This window comes from Eleutherodactylus coqui, chromosome 4 (assembly GCF_035609145.1).
Source record: "Eleutherodactylus coqui strain aEleCoq1 chromosome 4, aEleCoq1.hap1, whole genome shotgun sequence".
In the NCBI taxonomy this organism is placed as follows: domain Eukaryota; kingdom Metazoa; phylum Chordata; class Amphibia; order Anura; family Eleutherodactylidae; genus Eleutherodactylus; species Eleutherodactylus coqui.
In genome coordinates, this window is record NC_089840.1 from 214,920,905 (window position 1) to 214,932,763 (window position 11,859).

The following is an 11,859-nucleotide window of genomic DNA, read 5'->3' on the forward strand; positions in this document are numbered from 1 at the left end:
GACAAAATTATTTTGCTTTGTTTTTAATACCTTTTCTCACATTTTTTTCCCCATTTTTTTGTTTTATTAGAAGCAATGAACAAAAAGAAAATTGTTTACATTTTTAAAAATTTGTAGTTCTTTATTTTTTTAAAATATTTTTTTTATGCTAAAATAATGTACAGGAATAAGTTTGCCATTTTCTATAAGGACATTCTGATATAATTTGTATAGTCTTGGATTACAGGGGTGGATATGGTGATGCTTTAGGTTGGTGTGAGCGGTGGGTTGCTTTCATTTTTTAAAATATATTTGCAAACTATGCTATTATAATTTTTTACTTTTTTGTAACTTTTTTTTACCATCTATGTCCTCTGTGACATCATATCAGACCTCTGGGGGACATTCAGAATGTCTTTTTTTATTTCACAGTTTTCCACTGTAACTGGGACATCCATAGAAGCAGCATCCATAGGAGCCGCAATTACAGGGGAAAACATCCTCCTACAGTGACATTAGGCAATGGTAGAGCTGAGTTGGGGTTTACTAAGACCCTGCAGCTCTGACATACCTGGAGTCATCGGTGATCGCCTGGCCCCATACAGGAAACAGCACAGCTGCTTCCTGTATTCTCTACTCAGCGCTCATTGATCTTGTGACATATTTTTACTATGACACAGGATTAAAGCCAAGCCCGTATGTTTATTAATGGTTTAACGAGTCAATAAATACACCCAACTGTTATGACGATATTTGAATAAGTCCTAGTTTTCAGTTGCGGTATCTGCAATTTACTCAGTGCATAAATTAAACACGCTCACATACAGTATGTTCACTTTATTAAATATTTTTTTCTTATTTGGACCCCATTCAGACACCAGTATTTCACATCTGTATTTTTAAGCCAAAACTAGGAGTTAGTTCAAAACACAGAAGAAATGCAAACCTTTCTATGATATTCTAGCCTTGTAGGTTCCATTCCGGGTTTTGGCCTCCAAAAACACTAATCAAATAATACCACCTGAATGGGGCCTAATAATGTATTATGTGTTACATATATTGCTATGACTATAATCTGAGAAAATGTAACATTTCAATGAGTAAATGAGAGCTACAATATTTTAGTAGTGTGTTATGTAATATCACAGCCATGTAACAGAGTCCCATAGTGATAATGTAAAGCTGTCGTAGATCATAGATGGGGTACAAACATAAAAGAAAATGCAATAAGATAATATATTAAATAATATGTGTAAAATTGTCGTGAATAGAAATAGAAAAGTGCATTGTATCATTGGTATAAGGCTTGCTAAGCACACAGTAGTGCCAACAGTGGTCCCTAAAGTACATCAATGTTAACCAGTAACGTAATCGCCTTTGTTGCCCATGTTTGTAAGGAGAACTGTCCAAGTGCTACCAGATCCTTCTTCTGTTGTCAATGGACATTTGGCTACTTGCCATCATAGTTTAACTTCCCCATCTTATTAACATGCAAAAAGTACATCTGTGTACATCTAGATCAATGGCATCTAGAAGAACATTACAGAGAACATCAGTTATCCTGATATTTCTCTTGCTCAGTCTGTAAGGCTTATTTGTGGTTGGCCTGATCTGTCATATTCTCTTGATCACTTTGGTGGATAAAGTCCAGCAATTCCAAACCATCTTTGTCTGATGGGTTTCTTGAGATCATTTTCGTAGCAAGACTCTTACACTCTTCCATGGCATATCTTCTGAAGACGGTGAAACACTTTATCTTGAGGACTTCTTTGAAGTGCCCAATTGCCTCAATTTCACAATTTTTTTTATAGAGTTCATGTTGGGCCCAAATCAAATGAAGCTCTTGCTTCTCTTCTTTTGTGACATTATCCATGTTGAGCACTTTGTAAAATATTTCCTCAGCCTTTTGGTACTGTTGTCCTCTCCCGTACATGGAGGCTAGAGCAATGTATGCAATCACAAATGTTTTCTTATACTCCACTGCCTTTTCCAGATGATATATTGCTTTGGAAACTGCATCTTCAATTTCTTCTCTACAGTTCCTGGTGGACTGAAAATTTAACTTTAATTTTTTTGCACAGTCCTTTAGAGACATAATCTTTTTCTTGTAACACATGCCAAGTTGGTGTTGAAGATGACCAGATGTAGGGTTTCTACGGGTAGCTTCATTAAGGACCATAATGCTTTCATCGATCATACCTTCTCTTCTGTAAAACTTTGCAACATAGCGAAGGAGATAAGGAAATTCTGGTGTTACTCGTAAAGCTTCCTCTATGAGCACAAGTCCTTTTTTGGATTCATTCAGATCTTGATATTTTAAACCAAGAAGGACCTTGATGACAGTGTCTTTTGGATTTAACTTTGCAGCATGTTGCAAAAGAAGAAAAGATTCATCAAGGGGTTTTTTCAGACAGCTATAGCCTTCAAGTCTAAATACAGAAATGGCATAGCTTGAATTCAGTTCTATATTTTCTGGATCCAGCTCTAAAGCTCTCTGAAAACAATCCTTTGCTCTTTCACTATGACTTCCATGGAACGCTAACAGAGAAAATCCTTGTTCGCTGTATATTTCAAAGAGCAAAACATTCTGCTTATTGTGGCATTCAGACATCTTGCATATTTCTTGCATCTTCTTAGCATACCTTAAACCATTGATAACTTGGTTTTTGTGGTAGAATATCCAGGCATAATTGGCATATATTATGGATTTTTTGGCGTCTGTGTCATCTGACTCTACTTCACTGATCTGTCCCTCAGCTTTCTTTAGATAGGCAACAGCTTCTTCATAGTCTTCTTTGAGATAACTTGTGAAGGCCAGCATATTGTACATCCGGTATTTGTGTACAAATGACAAAAACTGAATCTGTTCATAAAGTCTGTCTTCAACTTTTTCAATGTCCACTTCTTTATCATCCAGATTCCAAGTAAAATGACATTGTGTGTTCATCAAACGCTTCTTCAACACATTTTTTAACACTTCACTAAACAAAAGAAAACAAATGGATGTTACTATGCAGCTATCACCCATGACAATTTAACTATAAATGCTCATATTCAACTTTATTGGCCAGAATCTTAAATGGGTTTTCCCATCTTAAAAAGGGTTGGCCTATCATTAGGATAAGAATTTACTTGATGATCACACATGTTTGGTGGTGGTCTGACACCCTACTAATCTTGGGAATGAAGGAGCCACAGCAGTAGTGTAGCGCTGCATCACCTATTACTGCTTTTTGATGCACAGTATTGTCCTGCAGTATAGCCCAATTCAAGTGTTGTAGACTCCTCACTGTATGGGAGACCCTTTAATTTCAGGATCAGTGGAGTTCCTAGAGGTTGGATCCCTACTGATTATAGATTTATGGCATATTCTAGTGATACACATCACTTAATATGATGGAAAAAGCACTTTAATGCACTTACAGCATAATAATCATGAGAAAACCAATTAAGAAAAGATAAAGTAGCAGCTGTGGCAGAGAAGAACGATGTTAGCCCATTGAATTCAATGGAGGCGGCAATACAGCCGGCTCCATTGAAAGCAATGGGCTGCCGGCGAGCGCGGGTGAATTTTCGGGAAGGGCTTAAAAATATAAGCCCTTACCTGAAAATCATCCTAAAATGTGTAAAAATAAAAAAAAATGTATACTCACCTTTCCGCTGCAGCCGGAGTTCAGCCACGTCTGGCCGGCAGTTCTCCTGAACTGCTCTGTGTAGTAGTGTAGTAGGGGATTTAAAATCCCCGCCTGCTGAATGAGCTGCCTCTGATTGGTCACAGCCTCACCAATCAGAGGCAGCTCTCACTCACACCCATTCATGAATTCATAAATGGGTGAGTGCTGCCTCTGATTGGCTCAGCGCAGGGACCAATCAGAGGCAGCTCTCAGCTGTCAATCAGAGGCAGCACTCACTCACCCATTCATGAATTCATGAATGGGTGTGAGTGAGAGCTGCCTCTGATTGGTGAGGCTGTGACCAATCAGAGGCAGCTCATTCAGCAGCCGGGGATTTTAAATCCCCGGCTGCTGAACACTACACAGAGCAGTTCAGGAGAACTGCCGGCCAGACGCGGCTGAACTCCGGCTGCAGCGGAAAGGTGAGTATACATTTTTATTTTTATTTTTACACATTTTAGGATGATTTTCAGGTAAGGGCTTATATTTTTAAGCCCTTCCCGAAAATTCATCCCGCGCTCGCTGGCAGGCCATTGCTTTCAATGGAGCCGGCTGTATTGCCGGCTCCATTGAATTCAATGGGCTAACATTGTTTTTCTCTGCCACAGCTGTTACAGCTGTGGCAGTGGAGAACGATCTTTATGCTGACAGTGCGGGGGGGGGGGGCACTCTTGCCGCTATTGTGGCTTAATAGTGGGACCTGGGAACTTGAGATGCAGCCCAACATGTAGCCCCTCGCCTGCCCTATCCGTTTCTGCGTCGTTCCCATCACTTTCGTGAATTTCCCAGATTTTCACAAATGAAAACCTTAGCGAGCATCGGCGATATACAAAAATGCTCGAGTCGCCCATTGACTTTAATGGGGTTCGTTACTCGAAACGAACCCTCGAGCATCGCGGGAAGTTCGACTCGAGTAACGAGCACTCGAGCATTTTGGTGCTCGCTCATCTCTAATTATCACTCAAAATGTGTTCAAACGGCCAAAAGTGAGTGATAATCGTTACAAGTAAATGCTGGCAGTTGTGCACTATTCGTTCACTTGTCATTTAGTGCTGTTTTTTGCCAGCATAAAAATAGTCGTCAGGCTGCTCAGAATTAAGTCCACTTGAACTGAAATTGTTCAGTATTTTGAAAGACATGAGGGGAGTAAACAATGTACTCATTGTGTATGCCTTGCCTGCACAGTGAGTACTTTGTTTACTCTGCTGTGGAATCCAGATAATCTCTCACATAAATCATGCCCACCTGAGCAAACAACTAGTTCTCCTTCTACAAAGTTTGCTTTAGCTAATGAGGGATTATCTGTAAGTGTAATTTTATGCAAAAATGTTGTCAATTCATTCAGTTGTTTAGCCCGTTTAGGCTGGGTTCACACAGGGCGGTTTTGCCGCGCAGAATTTTGCCGCGGCAAATCCACCCGCGGCTGCTAATCTCGGGATTAGCCAGCCATGTGGACGAGATTTCTCAGAAATCTCGTCCACACGGGACGGCCAATCTGCTGCGGTAAGTCCGGCTGAAGCCGTGGCTGCGGCCGCCGCAGCCGTGGTTTCAAAAGATGCAGCATGTCTATTTACTTTTACTTTTTTGTTTACTGACGTCACGGCTGCGCTCTCCTCTATGGGAGCGCCGGCCGCAACGGAAAAGCGAGCGGCCGGGCCGCTTCAAAGCCGCCGCGGCTTTTTCCGCGGCGGTTCTCCCGGCGGAAATCTCACGTTTTCTGCTGCGGCCAAACAGCGGGATTTCCGGCGGGAATATGCCCTGTGTGAACCCAGCCTTAAGCAATTATTTTTGTGTGTAAGAGGGTCTTAAATTCTAGTTTTGCTAATCTAGGGGCAGAAGTTTTAATGTCTTGTGAATCTTGCCAAGACTGTGTAAAGTGACTGATTCCGATCATACACATTAGATAAAAGCTGGTGAATTCAATAAAATCAGCAGGTTCAGCCAACCTATCTAATTTGCATGGGTATATTGAAACTCTTCTGATGGCAGATGTTGGGGAAAATGATTAGATAAGTTGGTATTCAACATGTCCAGTCCTTTGATCACCGGAGAACAGGGGTGTTTTCTCAATGAGGTAAGTTGAGCCTTCTGCCTCAGGATGGCAGCTAGTGGGAAGAGGGCAGCACGAAACAGAGGAGAAGAGAAGACATGCAATGTAGAAGATAAGTGAATAAGGATCTTTGATGATGTCACAAGTAGGGGTGGACCTCAGCAGTGTAACTAAAATGTGTGCTGCTGGGCAGTGGAGCTGAGGAATATGATGATATCTCGAGGAAGGGGGGAATCAGTAGGAGACTGGAGGTCCCGTGATGATGGGTAAAATCTTATAACCAGAAAAAAATTGGTAGTTGTTTGTTTCTCTCCTTTTATACCTTTAGTCCAAAATAAGAGCCTGGATATGCTGTAAGTTGTAGTTCTTGTAAGGACTGGCGGTTCGCGGATCCGTCGTGCCCGCACCGCTGGTCCTGTCACACGTGCGGCTACTGTGCGGCGCAGGGGGGGCCCCGGTCCTCGTCACCTCCCCTGGCCGCCAAGCTCCTCCTCGCCGCCGGGTTGCTAGGGACGCAGTGGGTGTTGCCCCGTGTCGTGTCCGCGGTATTATGGCAACCAGCCATGTGTCTCTTTCCCTGCCTCCTGCAGGGCTGGGGGCGGGTTCCCCAGAGCTGCTGGGTGCACTCAGCTGCTGTCAGACTCCCCGCCCCAACCAGCTGCTGGGGCACGAGCTCTGACAGCATTTAAACCTGCTTGTGTCTGCAGACCAGTGCCAGTGTTAGTTTGGTCTTCGTGCTACACCAGTGTACTCCATGTTTTGACTCCTGATCTTGACTCTCTGCTTTTGACCCGACGTTGCCTTTGCCTGCCCCTCTTGTACCGCGTTCTCTCTCGTTGCCAACCCGGATTGTCTGACTCTCCTTGCTGTTGTTTGTTCCAGTGTCTGTCCGTTTGTTAGTCCCAGTGTTCCCCTTCCTTAGTGAGTGTAGGGACCGTCGCCCAGTTGTCGCCCTGGGGCTTAGCCCAGGGGGGCAAGTAGGTAGGGACAGGGGTTGCGGGTATTTTCAGGGACTTCCAGTTTCCCGGACCCCGAGTCCTGACAGTTCTCTTACAGAAAGGGGGAATAATTGCTTGCAATATCACATAGTGACCATATGGAGATGCTGGGACTTGCATTTCCCTCTCTTATATTTTACGCTTGTGATTTCCTCTGAGAGCCCATAATGTCCTGGACATGCTGGTACATCTTCTTTAGAGTATGTTTACACATGGCAGATATGCCGCGGATTTTCTGCAGCATATTACAGCACCAGCAAAGTGCATGGGATTTTGAGAAATCGTGTTTACAGGTTGCTGAAAAGATCTTCAGCGTAAATTGACCTGCGGTGAGGAGTTTGCATCCTCCTTTTTCTGTGCAGATAGCACCTCTTTAAATGATATGAAATCTACGTCAAAACCTAGGCTGAAATACGCATATTCCATTGCAGACTTTTGACGTGAATCCATACCGAAATCCACCACACAGCCTTACAGAGGATGTTCAGTAGTTAAATTCCTTAACACATTGGTGCTCCAGTATGTACAGTTTGGGGGTCCTGAATGGCCCCTTGCGATGAAATCGTGGGGTCCTATTCGGTTGCCATGGCGGTTGGGGATCTTCTGAAAGCACTCAGGGCAGCCATTACAGATTGCCTATTGAGCCATGCCTTTGGCTCAATAGATTTCAGTACAAAATACTATGGTATTGCATCATACTGCAGGAGCAATCAAACCATCACAAGTTTGGTCCCCTATAGGGACTAAAAAAATCCCCGCCTCCAGGAAGCTAATGCTCTGATTGGCTAACTCAGGCGGCGTCAGCCAATAAAAGCTGGCACTGCATTAGCCAATCACAGCCATTTAATAGAAACTACAAGTCATCTCACAAAAAAATAAGCCCTTACACAGCTACATCGGGGAAAATAAAAAAGTTATGGGTGTCAGAAGATGGAAAAAATTATTTAATTTTTTTCTAAAGATATTTTATTTTTTAAAAGGAGTACAGAAAAAAAACAACTATATAAATTTGGTATCGTAGTAATTGTACTGATCCGTGGAGTAAACACAGCATGTCATTTTTGTTGCAATGTGTACACCTTAGAAACAAGACACACTCAAAGATGGCACAATTTTGTTTTTTTCAATTTCACTCTACTTCAAATTTTCAAAACATTTTTCAGTACATTATGTGGTACATAGTCCTCAGAGAGCAATGTTGATGGATAAATAAAAGAGTTACAGTATTTTTAAAAGTGGGGAGGAAAAAACGAAAATGTAAGTTTAAAAAAAAGCCGCTTGATTAACCCCTTGTAAGTCATGTGGCCCTGGTTATTTTAAGTTTTAGTTTTGCCTCCCCATTTTCAAAGAATCATAACTTATTTTTCCATTGATGTAGCTGTATGGCATTTTTTTGCAGGACGAGTTTTATTTTTCAATGGTAATTTTTAATGTATCATATAGTGTACTAAAAAACTTTTGCAAGATTTCTAAGTGGAGTGAAATGTGAAAAAATGCAATTCCGCCATCTTGGAAGTGAGGTGTCTAGTTTTAATTTTATTCTGTGAGCTAGTACAATCATGGTGATACCACCATGAATACTTTTAAAATAAAAAATTCTACTGCCACCTTCTGACTGCCATGAATGTTTTCATCAATATAGCTTTCTCAGGGCTAGATTTTCGTGAGACATCATGTAGATTCAATTCATATCATTTTGGAGAGCGCACAAACTTTTCAGCACTTTTTATTACATACCACTGGAATCAATGGAGATGTTTAACAATCTTTAGCACGGGGTTTGAAATGCTGCACTAAACACTGTAAAAAGCGCTGTGTGAGAATAGCCTCACACATATTCCAGTAACCCAGCCTGCAGCTCCTGCCTGGGGACAGAAGTGCAATTTCTGTCACCGCTGACCTACACCAAAGTGAATACTATGTGCAGGAAAGATAGGGCAGCACTTATCTTCCAACGTTTTTTTTCACACTGCTGTGCTCTAGTGCAAAGTTTAAAAAGCTGGCAATTTCCCTCGTTTAGGCGCACCTATGCTCCAAAACCACCCTTACAATTATAATTGGTCCTTTGAAAGCAACTATATTGTGGCCTTGGTGAAAATAAGTTTGACACCCCTACATTATACAAACAGAGATGTGGCAGAGCTTACTACATCTTACTAAATCTTACTACATTACCTCAACTATGTAAGCTATGGATGGGCGTAACTATAGGGGTGCAGTCACACCCAGGATCAGGAACCCTAGGGGGCCAATAAAGTCTCTCTTCCCCATATTGCAAATCAATACTATTGTAGTGGCCCAGAGTTTCGGGTCCCCTTCAGCTCCTCAGAATATATGTTTTATGTCTGTCTTGTGCATTGTGTTGTTTGTGGACTGCATCAGTTATGTTTGTTTGCAGGCATGAATGGGTTAATGTCTGGTCATGTCTGGAAAATGTATCATTTTATCTTGCTGTAGTATAAAAGTGTGATCGTGTGATAGTTAGTCGGAAAGATGTCAGACAAGCAGACAGACAGAGAGAGTTGGAGACAGACAGGTGGTGGTTGTGGGAAACAGAAAGACATAGAGGAGGGCAAAAGGTGGTCTGCTGTTCCCGCTTGGGCCTATCCTTTCCAGGGATACTCCCCATACCACAAAGAAAGCATAAGCGCGCACCCAGGAACAGCCACGTAGGATCTGCGAGCATCCGGAGAGATAGAGACACCGCCAGAGAGCGAGGAAACAATTTAGTGACTGATAGTTGAGAGAGAGAGAGTAGCCGGGATTGTGAGTTCCTGCAGATAACTTCACCTGTGGATGCACAAATACCCTGTGAATCCTCCCTGCTTCACAACTGTAAGAACTGCTTTATTGTGATTTGATAGCAATGTTTAAGTAAACGGACAGAACCGAACGTTCCCAGCTCTCGTTCAGAAAAGACGCTCTGTGTGCGTGGACTACTTTATTCCATCTCCAAAGATTCACTGCAGAGGATGGAATGTTGGCGTCACAAGTGACAAATAGGACTTCAGGTAACCACTGTTACCCCATTTGTGATCTCCTCCTGTTAGTAACAGTAACGGGTCCCGAGCTACCCTTAGAGAGGAGACGGTAGAGCTCTGTTACAAGGTATTTCTCTACCCCGCTGTCTCCTCGGCTGAGGACCTGCTCCTCGGACGCCAGACTATCAATCAAGCTTTATAGTTGGGGGCCCAGTTCCAGATTTTGTACTGGGGCCCAGCAGCCTTAAAGGGGTTGTCCCACGCCGAAACGGGTTTTTTTTTTTTTAACCCCCCCCCCCCCCCCCGTTCGGCGCGAGACAACCCAGATGCAGGGGTTAAAAAAACAAACCGGAGAGTGCATACCTGAATCCCGGCGGTCCGGCGTCTTCATACTCACCTGCTGAAGATAGCCGCCGGGGTCTGCTCCCTCCGTGGACCGCAGCTCTTCTGTGCGGTCCATTGCCGATTCCAGCCTCCTGATTGGCTGGAATCGGCACGTGACGGGGCGGAGCTACACGGAGCCGGCATTCTGCACGAGCGGCCCCATTGAAGACAGCAGAAGACCCGGACTGCGCAAGCGCGGCTAATTTGGCCATCGGAGGCCGAAAATTAGTCGGCACCATGGAGACGAGGACGCCAGCAACGGAGCAGGTAAGTATAAAACTTTTTATAACTTCTGTATGGCTCATAATTAATGCACAATGTACATTACAAAGTGCATTAATATGGCCATACAGAAGTGTATAGACCCACTTGCTGCCGCGGGACAACCCCTTTAAGTTATGCCTCTGGCTATCACAATGTACAAAATAAACTTCTCCATGATCTACTTCCATCTCTATTTGTATGTCTTCCTGAACAGTAGCTAGTTTCTAGATCTCAAGTACTGTGCAGCCGATATACACAATATATGATGAGAATTGCTAAATTACAATAGTGGATATATTATATCTACCTCATCTTGACTGCTCAATGTCTCGGTGTGCAGGTTGCAGCAATCTGGTGCTTCAGTAGAGGTCTCTTTTATATATGTCATGTGATAACTGGTAACAGATACAAAAGAAGAGAATCGAAACCAAAGCAAAAACACTCCAGCACACCAACTCCCATGCACTGGTTTTGTTTTCCCTGTTATGATGTGAGAACTGGATTTCTGCCAACTTGTTCACTGCCAGACCTACTATTTGTCTTCTCTGTCTTATGTTCCTCTTTAAGGGCTCATGTCCACGGGGAAAAGAAGAATTAAAATCCGCAGCGGATTTTAACTCTTCTCCCGCGCGCGGATCCGCACCCCATAGGGATGCATTGACCACCCGCGGGTAGATAAATACCCGCGGATCGTCAATAAAAGTGATTTAAAAAAAAATGGAGCATGAAAAAATCTGGACCATGCTCCATTTTCATGCGGGTCTCCCGCGGGGACGGCTCCCGCGGGCTTCTATTGAAGCCTATGGAAGCCGTCCGGATCCGCGGGACACAAAAATCATATTTTACTTACCCGCTCCGTTTCTTCTCTTCGGCGCCGCGCCATCTTCTCTCAGCCGCGGCCGGATCATTTTGCTTCGGCCCGGCGCATGCGCGGGGCACGTCACCGACGTCATCGTGCACATCCGCCGAGCCGAAGAATGAAGATCCGGCCGCGACGAGAGAAGATGACGCCGCCGCGAAGAGAAGAAACGGAGCGGATCGGAGGTAAGTTTATTCTCATTTATTTGTATTTTCGGCGCTCATGTCCGCGGGGCAGGAGGGACCCGCTGCAGATTCTACATGTAGAATCCGTAGCGGGCCCGATTTTCCCCGTGGACATGAGGCCTAACTCTTCCACTGACAGGAGTTTCAGCACAGTTTTCATACTTTTGATATACTCAAATAAAACCTGAATTTTAGAATAATAAAATTATATTATAAGCCGATAACCATCTGCTTTCTGAAAGAATATACTGCAGCTGGCACCAGGGGCAGATTTGGAGCCTTTTTTTTTGGTGGGGGGTGGGGGGAACTTTAGCTATACCAAGTCTTCTTCAGAATGTCAGTCTAAAGCCAGGACAGGCTCCAGGTTTACATAAGCCCTTAGGCGACACAATCACATATAACCCCCTTAATAATTTATATGCCTCATTGGGCCTTCTCAGTTGACCCCCTTAGTAATTTATAGGCCGCATTCTGCTCCAAGTAAT

General features: G+C 43.5%; 1 protein-coding gene across 1 annotated transcript; it reads right to left on the minus strand.

The window, feature by feature from the left end:
- Positions 1 to 818: 818 nt before the first annotated feature.
- Positions 819 to 10,724, minus strand: LOC136624861 (interferon-induced protein with tetratricopeptide repeats 5-like). The gene is made up of 2 exons (XM_066598793.1): positions 10,638 to 10,724; positions 819 to 2,960 (listed from the first exon to the last, which is right to left on the minus strand). Exons 1-2 carry the CDS (start codon positions 10,640 to 10,642, stop codon positions 1,571 to 1,573), a joined length of 1,395 nt encoding a protein of 464 aa, XP_066454890.1. The 5' UTR covers positions 10,643 to 10,724; the 3' UTR covers positions 819 to 1,570.
- Positions 10,725 to 11,859: the final 1,135 nt, after the last annotated feature.